Consider the following 17563-nt stretch of genomic DNA (forward strand, 5'->3'; position numbering starts at 1 on the left):
GGCTTGATAGACTTCCTGCGGTGTCAGCGCTGCCTCTCTGCTTTCAGAAACGCTGTGCACCGCAGACCAGGCTGAAACAGCACAGGCAGAATCTCCAAGGCAGCCTGGCTCATATCAGCAGAGACCTGCATCTTACCTCGCTCCTTGTAAAGGCACGTTCAACCACCTCAGCTCTTGCTGCGCCAGCAGAGGAAACACTGCCTGAAGTAACCGTACACAAAAGTGCCAGCACTGTTGGCATAATCAGGGTGCAGCATCGTGAGCTAAAGGAAAAACCAGCTAGCAAGGGTTCACAGTAGTCCCACAAGCAGAGGGCTTGCCAATCAGATCAGGTGAGGCCTTTTCTTGCAGGCTCAGGCAGTGCTCCCCAGCTCCGACCAAAAGTCATTGAACCTCTGCAGCTGGAGCAGCAGGAAGCGTGGGAACGTGTCTGCAGCCTATTAAGGGGTTCATGAAGTCTGCACGGGACACCAGCGGTGGTGTAGCAGGAGGAGCTGCAGCTCAAAAAATGCAGAACCATCACTCAGGATGTGCAGCTTGGACTGAACACATCTCACTGCAGGTAACCAGAGCTCGAGCACACACTGATCAGAGGAAGAGAGGATAAAATGTGTGATCGGCTGCATAAGGAACACCAGTGTGACTTAAGATTCAGGTTGCTGAGCAGGAGGACCTCTGTCATGTGCTGCCTAGCCAATGCTACAGGGTGTTATCCCTGCTACCTGCCACCCTACAGCCCCACGGTGGATCCAGGCCATGGAAAGCTTGTGGCTGGGCAAAACCGATGCCTGAAAGAGGTGGGATTAGAAAGACTGGGAAGCAGTTGTGGTCAGCAAGGAGCAGCTGCCCCTGGAAGCGGCAGTACTCAGAGGGGATGGTGTCCTTGGATGCCAAGAAAGCCAGTCCCTGAAAGCAGCAACCAACTTGCTCTTGTCCAGTACAGTGTCCCATCTTTCTCAGCAGCCTTCACCCTCCAGCTGTGGAAAAAAAAAAAAAAAAAGGTATTTGAAATGGGAGTACAGCACTAGGTTAAAACACCCAAGGTTAAATTTTCTTCCATATCTGTCAGACACTGGGTGGCTTTTTTCCCCCGAGGTGAAAGTCTGCATAGCTTATACCTTTACTTGATTACGTGTATTTTGAACGTTCATGCACGAAATGCCTGCTCTGTGCTTTTATAGCAAGTTGAAACTATTATTACACCAAACGGGAAGTGAAATTCCCAACTTGTCTCAACATGTCTGTACTTGATTTCTACACACCACATGCTTCCAAAGCTCAGGCCAATCCTAAACTAACCCTGGCTAGTATATATCCGTGCAGTAAAATATTTAATAAAAGATCAGAAAAGGTACCCTCAAATCTGTTCTAGTGAAACCGTATGTAGATAACAAACACGTGCCCAGACTGAACGGGTGTTTTAGCCATACTGTCACTGAACTATGACCTATCAGAAACAGAACAGAGGAGCAGGAAAAAGGACGGAGAAAATTTCAGAAAGTAATCAGTAGCTATAACCAACTCTTGACCCATCTTCTTGAAAAAAAAGGTTTTCTTGATCAATAAAATATTTGTATGCGTCAGCCTCGTAATTTGAAGTACTGTGAAATGCTGCTTGTGCTTGAACAGGTGATGCAACATGGATTTTTCAGGTTTCGTGGGTGAAACATTAACTATTCTGCAGCAGCAGAGGAAAGGTCCACTGGCAGAGAGAAAGCAAAGGGATGAACAGCCGGGGTAAGCAGCAGGGCTGAGCGGAGAGGAAGTAGGTTTGGCGATGACGTAGTGTGATTTCCATATGTCTTCCATCGCCACTAGACCATGACCACGGCAGCGTTTTCACATGGACACCCTGCACAGTCCCTCACGTAAGGGTGCTCTCTGGCCCCTTATGCTTCTACACATTTCCAAGCCGCCTGCCACCGCGGCCAGGCGATGGCCAGCACCCCTATTGGGTGGTGGTCACAGCAGCCCCGGCCACCCGCCCAGCGCCGCAGGCTACAGCCCAGGACGAAAGGACCAGTACCAAACCAGACCTCCTGCGCCCGCCGAGCTCGGCGGGCCTGGCCCGGGCAGGACAGCGACAGCAGGGCACCGCTTCGGCCTCAATGCGGACGCGGCTCAATTCCCTGCCAGAAGGCCTCCGCTCCCGAGGGCGGCTGAGGGGACCCGCTGCCGGCACCCTCCGCTCCGCCGAGCCTTTCCCCGCCCCGGGGCTCCCGCAGACACACCGGGAAACCCCAGGCGGCCCCTTTTTTGGCATAGACCCAAGCGGCCTCTACGAGGCGGCACGGGCACCGGCCCGCGCAGCTCCCGGCCCGCAGCGGCCGCCGGCGGAGGGCAGCCGCGCCGGGGAAGGCGGCAGCGGGGGGAGCGAGGGGCTGGACCGACCGGCGTCTGCCGGGCCCCGCGGCCCGTGCGCCCTCCCGTGCGCCCTGGGAGCTGCAGTCCACCGCCGCCCGCCGCCCCTCGTCGCCGCCGGGCGCGGAAGCGGCGAAGGACTACAAGGCCCAGGTTGCCCAGCGGCGCCGGGCCCGCCCCTCCTTTATGAATGACTAATGCAGCATGTTGTCCGGCTAGCGTGTCCCCGGCGCCGGAGCTCCGCGGCGCCGCCGCCACCTTCTCCTCCTCCTGCAGCCGCCCGGTGAGCGGCGGGACCCGCCGACCCTGCCGCCGAGTACGGTAAGTGAGCGAGGCGAGGGGTCGGGGTGGGGTGGTGGTGGGTGTGTGTGTGTGTGTGGCAGCGGTGCCCGCTTCCTGCCGGGCCGGGGGGCGGTGGCGGCGGTGCCATGTTGGGGCCGAGCCCCGATGCGTGAGGGGGAGCGGAACGGAGGGGAGGGAGGAGGAGGGGGTTGTCGCGTTTCTCCCCATGCGAGGAGAGGGGGGGAGACGCCGCGGCCGCCTCCCCTCGCCGCCTCACGCACACCCGGCCCTGCCCTTCCAGGTGGCCGGACCGCCGGGGAGGGCGGCCGGGACCGGTTCGGCGGTGCCCCGCCGGTCACCCTGCGGGCGGGGGAGCGGCTAAGGGGCCCTCTTCGGGTGGGGGCGAGCTCCTCCTCGGCCTCGCCGCGGGGAGGCTGAAGCGTAAGTCCCCGCTCCGACGGGGAAGAGGAGGCCGTGAGGCCGCTGCCCGCCCCCTCCACCCCCACCCCGCCGGAGCCCTGCGAGGAGGCCCGGCCGGCGGACTGCCCCCGGGGAGCACCGAAGTCGGGGAAACGCGTCCCTTCGGGGCCGTTTTTAAGGTCCCGGCGCCGCGTGCGGTGGTGACACCGGCGGCTGCACCTCTCCCTTCCCTTCGTTATGGCCGTTTCCTGGCGTGGGGGTGGTGGGGGCTGCGATGGAGGCGGCAGCGTGGTGCGGGCAGAGCACTCCGGGCTGTTCTACGTTTTCGGGGTGTTCCGTGATGAGAGCGTGGGATTTGCTTGTGGTTTTGGTTGTGCCGGTGGAGCTGGAGGAGAGAAAAAACTCACAGGTTTCTTTCTTTCTTTCTTTTTTTTTTTGACCCCGAAACGGTTGTTACTCGTTCATACTGTCCGTGTTGTGCATCCCGTGCAGTAAACTGTGAAACCAGGATTTTTGAATTCACCTGTGAAAATAGTTCTAATTTACTCGAGTCTCGAAAATAACTCGTGTCCTAGGCACAGCCTGTGCTTTTCCCTTGAGGAAAATATGTGTACCGATGATCCCTTAGGCTGGTATCCGTACAGCGAAGGTGTTTATTTTTGGCTAGCTTTCAGGAAGAAAGAGAATGTTCTTGTTTGGTGAAACTTTGCAGAAAGTCACAACTGCTGAGCGGTTGCTCCTAGGTTGGGAAAGCGAGAGGGTGGGCTTCTAAAAGTTAAGTGCTACTTTGTATGTGTGGTGGTGTTAGTAGTAGTCCCAAGAAATGTCAGAGGTGCCTGGAATGGTCTCACTTCTCCATTTTGTAGACGTGTGTATCAGTGCACCTACTGTTCAGCTCATTAAAGCACATATTCCTTCTTGGAAAGCTAACAGAGTAAAGCAAAAGTTTAAAGAAAAAAAAAATCAAACAAACAGATTTTGGGGGTTTCCCTGCTGTATTTTAGCAGGGGATAGACCTTACGCAGTAGGGGAAAAAATGTGCATGTTTAATTATTCTAAGGTAAATGAGTTTATTAATTGAAAATACTGGGTTATGGCTGTGGCATTGTCTTGTGACCTGCTGTTTGTGGGTTTTGGTAGACTTTCAAGTTTCAGTAACTTGAATTGCTGATTGTAAATTTGTCAGCCATGGCAGTGTCTGGCACTCCTGTGTCTTAACTGTAGACTCAGATATTGTTTAATTCAGTGCTAGGAGAGTTATATGTGTTTTTCAGTGCATTCTTTCTTCCATATGGTAAATATGATGAAACACTGCTGCTGCCACCACCACAGCTGTGAATAAAACACGGTGGTATTGGCATCTTATTTGTGGGAGAGTCATCCGATTGCCTTTTTTTTTTTTTAATAGTACTTTTCAGAAAGCATCTTTTTCCTTATGTGTTACTTGGGAGAAGTGGAAATTTGGGGCAGTCTTAGAAAATGAAAAAATGAGAGCAGGCCATAGATAAGTGTGCTCCAGATTTAATAGGAGTGGTGTGTAACTAGAGCTGTCTGAAGTGATATCGCAGCATGCACTCTGCCAGCCAGTGCCGGTAGGAAGGAAGGATTCTGCAGCTCTCCTCGTCCTGCCAGGGAAAGTCCACACTGGTTAGCAGCACCATTTGTCTGTCATGGATGATTTAGGACTATAAATTCTGTTGGTAATGGTTGTTACTGGATGGGTATTTGCAAATTGGTTTCCAGTGTGAGTTGTTTCTGAAGTTAGACCTTCAATTATTGAAGATTTTTGTAAATGGCCACTCAAATTTGAGATGCTGTGAACATGTTAGTTAATACTGTGGTTCTGCATTCGAACTTACAAACTCTACAAATGGGAAATGGGAGTGATTTTTATTTTTTTTCACCTGCCTGCAAAATGGCTGGGGGCATATAACTTTTTAATGTTAACTGCAGTTTATAAATTTGTATGAAAACATGCATGTACTTAGTGACAAGCGCTCTTCCTTTCCACTTCTTTTTCTAAAAAAATAAAAATAGCTAGAGGGACTCTTTGCTTCCTTCCTTCCCCCACTGCCTTTAGTTGACATGCTATGCAGTTTGATTGAAATCACCAAGTGATGCACGGACTTAGCATCTCCACGTAGATGAATTTAAGTGTCCTGATGACATCACATATTGAGCTGCAGGAGAGACTACACTGGAGCTCTGGGAGTTCCTGTTTACCAGCAGTCAAGACCTGCAGGCTGTCTGCAAAATAGCCTTGTCTCTATGGGTCGCCCACCTGTGTTGACAGGTCTGTGTGTCTGCGCAGGAAGGGTGTACATGCTTTCAAGAGGGAGCAAGAGCCTGCACCACAGCTGAACAGCAGCAGGAACACTGATGAAGTTGAAATAAGGCCTCCAAGTCACCTGTGCAGTACATCTGGAGATCCTGATCTTACCTGGGTAGGACGTGTGTCTCTCACGTTGCACAACTTGGAGCCGTCCTTCAGAAGGACTGCAGCACAGCTAGTTATGAGGTAATCGATAAAGACGACCTGTGTGCGAGCAACCAGGATGAGGAGTTGCTGAGGGTTTTCTCATTTGTTTGGAGGGCAGCAGATAGGAATGGAAGTAGAGATAATCTTTTGAGGGAAGGCCTTTTTTTGACTACTGAGGTTGTCAGGTGCAGGTTGCTTTATGCATTAAATGAGTGGTGCAAGCAAAACAATTTTCCTGGTTAGTGTGAGCATGTCTGTAGTACTGAACAGTAATGCTAACGTGGGGCTTCTGTATCGTCAGACTAGAATTAGCTTCCTGGGGTTTTGTGTCTCTTAAGTCTGTCTTGAAACCTGACCCTCTTTCTTCAGTTCCCTGCCATGGTAGAGCTGTGTGTCTTTGCTTGTTGCCAGTACATGGGCCCGTGTCACGTAACAATGTTTTCAGCTTTTGTGATCACCTAATGATTTTGAAAAAGAGTAGATCAGCTTGTTCCCAGCTACTATTTGGAGACTAGAATGAAAGGGGCAGGCAGAAGAGCACTGATAAATAATGTGTTTGGCAGTTGGGCAAAGTTATTTTGTCCTATTTTACCATCATAAGGATTGCATTTAAAAGCCTTCAGAACAAAATGAATGAATGGGAGTATCTGCCAGTACTCTTGAAACCCAGCTTTTGCGTGTCTCAGCAGACAGCCATTGACAAGTGGAATAAATGTTTATTTGGAGTTTAAAAAGACTTCTTGCAACAGTTTTGTGGCCCACAGTCAAATATCTTTCAAGCCACTGGTTAGTTGCATGGCAGAACTTCTTTATCTAGCTCCTTTGCTGGCTGCTTGTATGTAATGAACACAGTGGAAAATTTGCTTCTTGTAGAACTTCATACAAACAGTGCATGCAGCAGTTGTGCTCTTTTCCTGTTACTCTGCTTGGGAGTGTTTTGCAGACCGTTGCCCAGACTCAGAAGTATCACTTCGTCCATAGTTTTGAATGGCCTGGCGGGGAGGAGATGTGCTGAGTGGATATCTTACCCCAAACTGCTGATCACAGGAAAGTCTAATAAAATTATCTTGGTTCTAAATCTTCCCTGAATTCACATGATTCATACTGGAATGAAATAGGAAAGTGACGTGGGTAGGTGTGCGGGTTCTAAGACAGTGAGTTTCTGAGTGGCTGGCTAGGCTTGGGCCATCTCCCTTTGGTCTTTCTGTCACATTTCTAAATATAGCAGCCTCTTAAAACAGTAAGGATTTGATTTATTGTTTGTTCTCAATTCTGCTCTCTGTTAGCATCCTGATTCACCTCCTACTTAGTCATTTGGTCTAGTAGCCCTATTCAGTGTAACAGAAATTATTGCTATTAACCCAAAACATATATGAGAATGCCTCTTGTCTTTCACTGACAAAGGTAAACATGTTTTCAGTGCATCAGTGTCCCAGGCCAGATATTCTCATGTTCCAACACCTCCTTTCACACAAAATGGATTTAGTTGCCTGTGACTTATCGTTTTGCTTCCAAAGTATGCAAATGGATGTTGGCTCCAGTGTGTGGGTATCTGAGTTTAGGCTGTGCGCATCAGCACAGTTCATGTTGCAGGAACATCTCATTGATGCTTAGAGGGTAAAAAAATCTTTATTTTGAAATTTATGAACTTCTGAGTCATGAGAAACCAGAGCCGCAATCTACAACCATCTGTGATCACAGAACCAGTTGCTCAGTTGAGTTTCAAAGGCGTGGGTTGTGTCAAAGAGATACGTGCAATATGTAGAGTAGGTCACCTTGGTGATGGTTTTGAAATACGTTCCAATTCCTGAATTTGTGGCTGTTGCATTAATTGGCAGTCAGGTTTCAGCTGATGCATCCTTCTGAGTATGAGCAGTCTATCAACAAAGAGGAGACACTATTTGGAGCTGATAATAGTTTGTTTGTAAACATTTGTAAGATTTCTGTGCATAAGCATGGAAAAAGCCTCATCAATCTTAAATACTCTGCTTCTGTTGCAGAGGATGGTGTTGAGACGTAAGTGGGTATCTCTTGGTTTGGTTTCGCCTTCTTAGTAGGTTAGATGTTAGGCATGGAAGGTACTTTGGTAGGTATTCCAGACAGTGAGACAATGATTGCAATGCTTTGTCAGTGGGAGAAAAGTTTTGTCTGTATCTTCTGAAGTATTGACATGCCTCTTCTGTTTACGTAAAATAAGTGATCCTGTTAATGGGTAGCAGCATTCAAGTGAGATGAGCTTATGCAGTGCGTAACATGAACCTGAAGTGCACAGGCCGTACCAGCTAAACCAAATAACCATTGCTAGTGAAACTGCTGGTTTAGAGGATAAAAGGGACACGGCGCACTTGGTGCATGTAGATGTAAGTAAATTTTTATTGCTGTGTCTCATGCTGAGCAGATGGAGGCTGTGTTCTGGCCAGGGGTACCGGTGTTGGAGGGCTGAGTCAGGAGGCTGTTCATGAAACTAACCTGATCATCTCCTATGACAAGGTGACCCGCTTAGTGAATGAGGGAAAGTCTGTGGATGTTGTCTATCTAGACTGTAGTAAAGCCTTTGACACCATTTCCCACAGCATCCTCCTGGAGGAAGTGGCTGCTCATGGCTTATATGGGTGTACTCTTTGCTGGGTAGAACACTCTGGATGGTTGAGCCCAAAGAGTTGTGGTGAATGGAGGTAAGTCCACCTGGCAGTTGGTCACAAGTGGTGTTTCCCTAGGGCTCGATATTGGGGCCAGTTTTGTTTAATATCTTTATCAATGACCTCTATGAACAGATCAAGTGCACCCTCAGTGAGTTTGCAGATGACACCAAGTTGGGTGGGAGTGTTGATCTGCTTGAGGGTAGGAAGGCTCTACAGAAGGATCTGGTAGGTCTGGATTCAGGGACTGAGGCCAATGGTATGAGGTTATACATGGCCACATGCTGGGGGCTGCGCTTGGATCACAACAACCCCATGCAGCACTACAGGCTGGGGAGAGTGGCTGGAAAGCTGTCCAGTGGAAAAGGACCTGGGGGTGTTGGTCGACAGCTGGCTGAATATGAGCCAGCAGTGTGCCCAGGTGGCCAGGAAGGCCAATAGCATTCTGGCTTGTGTCAGAAATAGTGTGGCCAGCAGAACTAGGGTAGTGATTGTACCTCAGCACCTCAAGTACTGTGTCCAGTTTTGGGCCCAACATTACAGGAGGGATATTGAGGTGCTGGAGCGTGTCCAGAGAAGGGCAACAAAGCTGGTAAGGGGTCTAGAGCACAAGTCCCACAAGGGAGGTGGGAGTCTATCTCTTTTCCCAACTAACAAGTGATGGGACAAGAGGAAACGGCCTCAAGTTGCAGCAGGGGAGGTTTAGATTGGATATTGGGAAAAATTTCTTCACTGAAAGGGGTTTCAAGCATTGGACAAGGCTGCCCAGGGAAGTGGTGGAATCACTATCCTTGGAGGTATTTAAACAATGTGTAGATGTGGTGGTCAGGGACATGGTTTAGCGGTGGACTTGGCAGTGCTAGGTTAGTGGTTGGACTTGATGATCTTAAAGGTCTCTTCCAACCTAAACGATGCTATGGTTCTATGAAGTAGTCATTTGTGTGTGCCCATGGCTTAAGTCCAGCGCAGGTCAGTTTTGGCTCAGTTACAGCGTGACCTATGTGAGGTATGCTACTGGAGAACACCCACTTTATTGTTTTGACAGCTTGCTCTTTAGTCGAATTCAGTCCTTTGCCTACCTCTTGTCTTTCCCACAGTGACTCTAGAGGAACAAGGATGAGTGATGTCGGCATGTTACTGTGAGGAAGTGCTGTCCCGGGGTGGGGGTGGTGGGGATCCTTCTTTTGAAGGGTCAATGATTCAAACCAAAGGATAATTCAAATTGTAAAATTGAAATACTTTAAAAGCTCCAGCAGCCTCCTAACTACTTGTTTGGATGCAAGAGGTCAGGTTTGTAGATATATTTAAGTATTCACATGCTGCAGTTTCTTATTTGTAAAACAGGGAAGTACATATAATCCCATCTCGGAGGCTGTGGGGTTAATACTCTGAGTACTGAGAGATGTGAATACCTTCTGCCATGCTAGTGAATATCATAAGTATCAAAAACAGTAATACATACATTTAGAAGGGGGGGAAATCAAATGTAAAAATTGTTGACTTTCCCTTTCAATAAAAGGTGAAAAAAGTTGTGTCAGTTTTGTGGCTCCTAGTTTCTTACTAGTTATTCTGATGTGCCTGCAGCATCAGAGCAATTATAAGATTACAGAGAACTTTATTTCCCTCTTGCATTATCAATGTGTTGAGGAAAGCAAATGCTCCTTCTGAATTTCTGTGTAGCTCAGAAGGAAGAAACATTCAATAAAAATCTTTTTAAAGAGTAGCTGACTAGGTTGTTTTATAGGTCGGAGCACAAGAATTTTTTAAAAAGCTTTTTTATTGATTCAGTTGAATCGGTGACTGAAGGGAGCAAATTTAGATGAGATAATAAAGGAAAAATTCAGCCCTACTGTAGGAGAATACCTTAATGAACTGCCTGTCCATCCTCTGTGTTGTGCTTGAATTTTCTCACTGAATCACCTAGTTGAAATGAGAAAGGGCATTTGTTCTTTAAAGTTAGCTCACGTTTTAGTGCCTGTAACTTGCCTCTCTAGAACCACTGACTTGTGAGTGTACCTCTTGTCTCCTCAAGACTGCGAGCTAGGAGAGTTTCAGATGCCTAAATATGCAGCTAGAACTGAAACACTTTGGTCAGCTAAGACTACCCAGTATGAAAAATGAGCCAGTAGTTCACGAGCAGATTTCAGGTGAAGAGGAAGCTCTGCTGAAGCTGATTTAGGTAAGGAAAGCTGGAGGACTGATGTGAAAATAGCATGGCAGGGAGGTCTTGCTCACTCTGCTTTTGTCAGCCACTGTGCAGGATAAGAATTGCTAGAAGATGTTGTGCTTACCTGTGGGTTACTTTCTGAACTACTTGTGTTGGGGGGAAGAGAATAATCCCCACAGTGCAGGGGAAAAATATAGCCCCTTTTCCACAGTGCTGTGTGAGTGGCTGCCCACTGTGTGCTGTTGGGACAAGCAGACCTTGAAAGGAAATAGGTGCCTATCAGGAAGATGAGTAATGGCTAAATTTTAGACTTGCAGTTCTTTAGGTGGTCTCAAAAATTCCTCTTTAGTTGCCTAGGTATCTTAAGAGTTTGGAAAAGGACTTCGTTTGTTCGTATGTGTATACATAACAATATTTAATCACCCAGTGAATGGCAAGCACTCTGGGACTAGCAAAGATGAAACAAACAAGAATTCCACTTGCTGGGGAAGAAGCTGATTGAATTGGGAATTCAATCATCAAGGAGTCCTTTCAAGAAAATTCCAGAGGCAAACCGCAGTCTTGCTGGATCGTAAGGAGCCAGGTCAGGCTCCTTCTTGTTTCTTCTGGCTCCAGGAATTTTCTTGGTGATGCTCTCAGCAGGAGGAATGAATCCCAGATTAAGACAGTCTCCTGGCAGATAAGAGAACAGAAATACTTTCTAATCTCTGATCTTTATGAGTGCCTAGAAGCTGCATCTCCCAGTTTGTCTGAAAGAAATGCACAGTCATATCTGAGATTTTCAGTATATGATTTATCTCATGAGGGCCTCTTTACAAGCCTTTGAAGTAGCTGGAGGAGAGGGATTTGATTGGTTTCACATGTTTGTGCCAAATCCCATGGTAATTAGAAAAATTTGAGGTTATGAGATGTTGTGGTATACGTAATATGAGACACAATAAATAATAGTCTGACAGCTGCTTTTTTGCCTGTGGCTTTACAACTTGGGGTTGAATTTCCTTCTGTTCCCTGGCAGGTTCTGCTGACCTCTTCTTTTTCACATGCACTGCCTCCTGTAATCTTCAGTAATCTTTTTTTTTCCTGGAGGAACAGTGCTGTGCACTGCACATCTGAATGACTGTGAGACTTTTGCCTCCCTGCCAAGTTTGTTTAAAATTCACCTGTGGGTTAGCAAGCACAGATTAATAAATTCTGCTTTGTTACCCAGTCTCATTTCTTTAAGAAGTTCAACTTTATTTAAAAAACAAACAAACAAACAAAAAAACCCACCCAAACTGTAAGGTTGAAAAATCAAGCTCTAAGAAATTTGGAAATGCTTGGATTTAAGTTGCCCAGATGCTTGCCAGGATTTGATCTGAATCAGCACCATTTTTCTTGCTGTTGGATGTGGTCGGAGGAAGTGCATACTGATTCATGTGCATCAGTTCCTAATCTGTGTAACAGCAAAGTATGTTCAGTCTTCTCTCAGAGGTTTCAGGATTAATATTTCAAGTATCGTGGGATGTGGATATCTTCTGTGAATACATAGGTATACAAGGATGGTAATTTTTCCACATGGATGAGCTATGTCAGCCTGGAGTCTGTGGTATTGAACTAGTTCCCAGAACTTTCTCCATGTTGTTCTGGAGGACACTTGACAAGCTGAGTAGCCAGCCTTGTCTGTACTGTGGTGTTGACATAATGTTGATATATTTTGTGACATAATGTTGATATATTTTGTGCCTGTTGTCCCTCACATTAAGGAAGAGCTTGAACAGACGGAGATTTTTCACAGCAGTTGTTCAGTTGAGTTTTAGTTTGCTGTTGATAACCAGGTGTAAGAATTTTCTTAATGTTGAATGAATAACCTGAATTCCTGGGCATGTTCTAAGGGGAAAAAAAAAAATAATCCGGAAACAGGTCTTCTGTGTGGAAAATTTTACCTCCAATGCATCTTGAGCAGATCTAAGCACCTGAGAACAAGATCTCCTAGAAGAAAGCAGTAGCAGACTTGCCTGTCAATGTGGCTGCCCAGTCTTTCATCTGACCATTGTGACCATTGTGCCGTGGGCTCCCTGCAGAGGCTGGAATGGTGGAGCTGGGAATGACACTGAAACAAACAGCTTTGCTTTCTCCAAAGGTTGTACAGGTCAGATAAAAAGCAGTGCTAGTTAGCATGAGTACACTTCAGAGAAGACCTCTCTCTCTCCAATATCAGACACGTCATTTACCCAGTGGTGAGAACGGGATGAGGTTTTCTAAAATGTCACTTGGTGGAAAAAAATCACTCGGTGCTTCTGTATAGAAGTCTGTTCTTCAACTGAAACTTGCAGTTTACTATTTTTAAGAGCACTCCCATAGATAAGAGACATGTTTTCAAACCCCAGCAGGCCTTAACTGAGTTTAGAACTTCAGTTTGTATTTAGGGCCAGCTGATTCACTGGCAGAAAAACACTGGTATTTTGCATGTAAACCAATTAAGAACCAAGCCCAGAGCTGAACATCAGAGTATTGGTACACCCCTGACTGATGTTGTAGTTGAACAAATATTTTCTCAGAGGCCAGTGTTGGTTTCAGCATCTCTGCTTCATACTGTCTCTTCAGTTTTGCTGCCGCAGTTGTTCCTGCAGCTGTTTGGTCATCTGAGCTTAAAATGCCTTGGGGGGGGGGGGGGGGGGGGGGGGGTTGTTTCTTTAACCTGAATCTGCTCTCCAGTCCGGTTTACTGCAGGAGTCAACAAATAGTTAGACTAGTCTATCAGAGACAGGGATGCTGAGTTCACTTAAGCCCACAGTGCCACCAGACAACTCTGGGCAGGCTGTCCCTGTTTGGGTTGCAGGTCTCTGGGCAGGGCTTTCCTTCTGCTGCACTTATTTAGAGCTTTCCGCACTATATGTAAATTGTGGAAACACTGAAGCAGAAAAGAGCAGTTCACCTTCATCTACCTTTTTGGCTTACTTGGACATCCAAGTTTCCTTGACTCCTTGGAAAGGGGGAAGGCACGTTCCTTGTTTTAAATCTGTATTGTGCATTGTAGCAAAAACAATGGAGTACTTGCCTGTGCAGACTTCTTGCATGTTTTTGAATAAATAGTTTGTTACTGAGCCTCTTGGACTGTTGGCAGTGTGTAGTTTTTGTTTTGACAAGGTATTTGCCTTGCAACTCGGGAGCTGTGTCTGTAGCTGTTGCTTGCTTGGGGCACGGGGCTCTGAGTTTCGTGGGGGTTTTGCTCCAAGGAATATGCCAAAGCCAGGCTTTTGGCCACTCTGTGTTCTTCTTGCCCAGCCTGCAGCTGTGTTCTCCCATTTGCTGGCTGACCACTAGCAGTGGACGACATGAAGGTGTGAATTGCTGAAGTTCCTCCATACACACGTGGAGGGAGGTGTGCCTGATGTCTGAATTACTCTTGCATGCTTCATGCTGCCCAGGCGAACAGTTTTTATAGGAACATATTTTAAGCAAAGCTAGAAAGCAAAACACTTGAAAACAAAGGCTAGAAATCAGGATGCAGAGCGTTAATCAGACTCAAGGAGACTGTTGCGTTTGGGGAAGGGGAGGGCAGGGCCCCTCTTGCCATCACGTTTGTGTGCTCAAATCTGCTGTCACCCAGGTGCCAGCCAGCTTTCCTCCAGCCTCACCGGGGCGTAGGGCAGGAGCCTAGCTTGTCCCCTCCATTCCTCAGATCGGGGCTGCAAACATGTTGTATGAATAAATTGGTCAGGACTGCTCTCCAGCCTAATAAAACAAAACACTGTTCACATATGCCGTGAAACAGGTCAGAGGGAACTAACCTGCTGTAGTGAAGAAGCACCGCTTTCTTCGAGTGCTTCAATTTCAGTGGGACAGCAGGGAGAATAAGCAGAATGAGAACCAGTTACACATTGTGTCCTGTGCAGTCCCCTCAGGGACTGCATCAAAGTCAAATCGCAGCACTCTGCCAGCTTCAGGGGGAACTTTTGGATTTGAACAATGTGGATGGAAGAAAGAATCTTAAAACTAAGACATGGAAACCATTCACTAAGGGTTTGAAAACCCAGTTCCCAGGATTTTTCACACAGGCATGATCTTGCTGCTGTCCTGACCCTGGCATATTTGTAAATATATACACTATAACATGATGCAGAACAGATTAACAGTGTGTGATAACAATGTGTGTGGCTCTTTAGGTGAATATTAAGACTGTGACTGCTCTCCTGTTCCTTGTAGCGGTGAAGTCCTAGGCATACATGCTTATGATTCCTAAAATTTGGCTTAAAACCTGACTTGATGTAGTTAATTTGGACAAGGCGGAACTACTGATCTGGTTAAGCAAGGGTTTTGCTATTGCTGAAACCTTTTTGGCACCTATCCTGTATCTTCAATTACTTATGAGTGCTCTGGAGTAAGAAGGCATTTTCTTCAGAATCTAAGACAGCAAAAAAAGGAAATTGTGAGTTCCTGTGAAATCCACCCTTGTTCCTCAAGATATTCTCAGGACTATGCTCTGGATTTAGAGCCAATTTAAGAACCGGATTGCAACACACTAGTTTTACTTAAAGGGGGTGGGAGTGTTGGGGTTTTTTGTTTGGTGTTATGTTGTTTTTAACAGCAGTACAGTTGAAAAGGTGGTGTTTGTGCATCTTCAGTTTCCCACTTTTATTACTTAAATTTTTATTGGGGATTGGAGAGACATCTCTGCTTCCACCCTCTCCCCCTTACAGTTCTTAAACAAATATTCTGTGTTATTCCATTAATTTTTAATTGTCTTCCATTCCTTTTACTTCTTGCAGTTCTTTTGTGGTTGGTGAAAATAAGTCTACACTGCAGGGATGCAAGAGGAGCAACAGCCTGAGGTAGGGCTTGGAGCTGAAGATTTTTTTTTCTTAGAATTGTGGGGAAGGTCAAGACTCTGAATCACGTAGGTTCTTCCACTCATTCTCGGGGAAGGTCTGCAAAGTCAGAGGGTCGAGACTACCAGTGTAAGACCCCTTTTAAAACAGGGGGGTGGGGCACTGAGTGCTTTTTTTTTTTTTTTCCCCACATTTGGGTTCTTCTTTTCAGGGTCCTTTTCCCTCCAGTTGCAAAAGCTAAAAAGGGTCTTTTGTATTAATTTACTTGCAAGTGAGGAATTGTACAAAATAGCCTAACCTATGAGCTTAAACCTTTAGGAGGAAAAAATACTTTGAGTAAATTACACAAATTGATTGTATATGAATGATCTCACTGCACATATGTTAATAACGTGTCAAATGGAACAGGTATTTTTTTTCTACCTTTTCTTCTCCTTTTGTATCTCAGAACCTTTTTCTGGTGTAATAGGTGAAGCTCAGGAAATATTTCTCTTATGAGATATAGGAATGTCGGTTCCTGTGTCCTGTTAGTTAATTAAAAAAAAAAAAAAAGGCAGACTCTTAATGTGGTGCTTAGTGATATTTTTTTTTTCCCCTCTGCAATGTTGTAATGTTATGATGACAAAGCCAGCATAAGTGAGAGGATTAATTCCATGTGTTGCAGACGGATACATTTTTCCAAAATATTTTTGTGACTAGAGTTACATATGCAAGCAGTAGAGTTAAGCCATATGTTGTGATCAAAAGCTGAGCTGGTGCTAAATTAGATTTGTGAACGTAATTGCAATTTGCGGTGTAATTGCAGTTTGCAGTTGTCAATGAACAGACTTTTGCTTTGTAGTGAAAGGATGATACGTTGCTGTGAACGTTTTAAAATTTGCCCTGTAAAGCTGTTTGTACTTTTTGGTCTTATTCCATGAAATATGTGATAAATTTTGCCTTACCTTCAGTGGGGCCAAGGTAAGACACCCAGGATTTATTATCTGAAAATTACTGTTTGGCATAATGGAATGCAAGAGGAAATTAATTCCTTATGTTCAAAACTTTTAACAATTGGATGCGCTTTGTACAGTCCTGTTTTAAATCTTGCCAGGTTAAGTACAAAGTGAATAAACCAGTCATTCTAGCTAAAAAGCTGACATCTTTCAGGAGATCTTGGCTGCCTGCTTGCTGACTCATTCATACTGCCTTTCATGTGGAAGGTACTTGAATGATGATGGATTCACATCCTGTCTCTAACTTTTTGACTTAATGTTGTTCAAGAATTCCAAATTCTCCCAATAATAATCCTGATTCAACTTTGAATTAGTGCAGTTGCCTAGAGAGAGTTTATAGTTGGGCATTCCCTGATTCTTAAGTCTCTTTTCTGCACTAACTCTGCCCCTCCAACTTGGATGACACAGGCTGAGTGACTGGGATTGCTTGAGCTCTGTGCACGGGTTTTAAAACTTGCCTGTTGGTTAAAAATAAGAAAGGTTTTGTTAGCCAAAGACCTGCCTCATATGCTTCTAGTAATAATAGTTAAAAGTCACTCTTTAGGAATCTTTTCAATTATCTTTTGATCCTTTAGAGAACAAAACTATACAGATGCTTTGCGTATTTTTGGCTTTGATTTCTGATATGTATAAAATTAACATACACATAAACTTTGTAAGATTGGATGCGTATATTGTGTAATTACCTTACACTTATTTCAACAGAATAAAATACTTAAGCAGTCTTTTCTTGAATGGATATGTGTATTCTTGTGAGTGCTGATTAACTTTGTCAGACTCCTGACAAAATAATGCTAACTGGTAGTTGAGTCAAATATGCCATCTTATAAATGGGAATGGTATTATAATAATCAGTGCACATTTTAGTTTCCAACACAGAAAACATTATAGTAGTGTTAGAGATAGTTCTTTTTATTCTAGAATCAGATTTTAAAAAAAAAAAAATCCATGCCAGGTACAAATATTATCTTTTAAAATAGGCATGGAACAGTTAGTTTTTAATATGTTCTTTCTCATATTTGTCAGGCTAGGAGAAAAACAGTTGTAAAACCACAGACATTTTGAACTGTTGACACTGCTTAAATTATTTACTTGCTTGAATATTATATGTAGGTTCAAATCAAGCAAACTCACAAGGGGAAATATGTATTAAAACATTCCATTATAATTCCCAGCCTCCTTTTGAATTTGTTTCATACAGGCTGCTGCAGATCCAATGTCCTCCTCTGATGCACCAGAAGATGGCCCAAAGGAAACGTCAAGTGTATCGCAGAATATCTGTATGTTTCTGGTTTGACTGGGGAGGGTGTATCACGTTGGAAGTATAAGCTAACTGTCCGTGCTTTTTCCTTACCTAATAAGGATGTGGCTGTTACCACAAAAGGGGGATGCGAATGAGGTCATATCTGACT

General features: G+C 45.4%; 1 protein-coding gene across 1 annotated transcript in view; it reads left to right on the top strand.

The window, feature by feature from the left end:
- Nucleotides 1-2603: 2603 nt before the first annotated feature.
- Nucleotides 2604-17563, top strand: part of TRABD (TraB domain containing) — a 36068-nt gene continuing 21108 nt past the window's right edge. The window contains exons 1-3 of the mRNA XM_082479932.1: nucleotides 2604-2682; nucleotides 15097-15159; nucleotides 17353-17431. Coding sequence (XP_082336058.1) covers nucleotides 15136-15159; nucleotides 17353-17431 — 103 coding nt within the window. The 5' untranslated portion in view covers nucleotides 2604-2682; nucleotides 15097-15135. The remainder of the gene's footprint in view (nucleotides 2683-15096; nucleotides 15160-17352; nucleotides 17432-17563) is intronic.

Source organism: Vanellus vanellus, assembly GCF_965231255.1.
Source record: "Vanellus vanellus genome assembly, chromosome: 1".
In the NCBI taxonomy this organism is placed as follows: Eukaryota; Metazoa; Chordata; class Aves; order Charadriiformes; family Charadriidae; genus Vanellus; species Vanellus vanellus.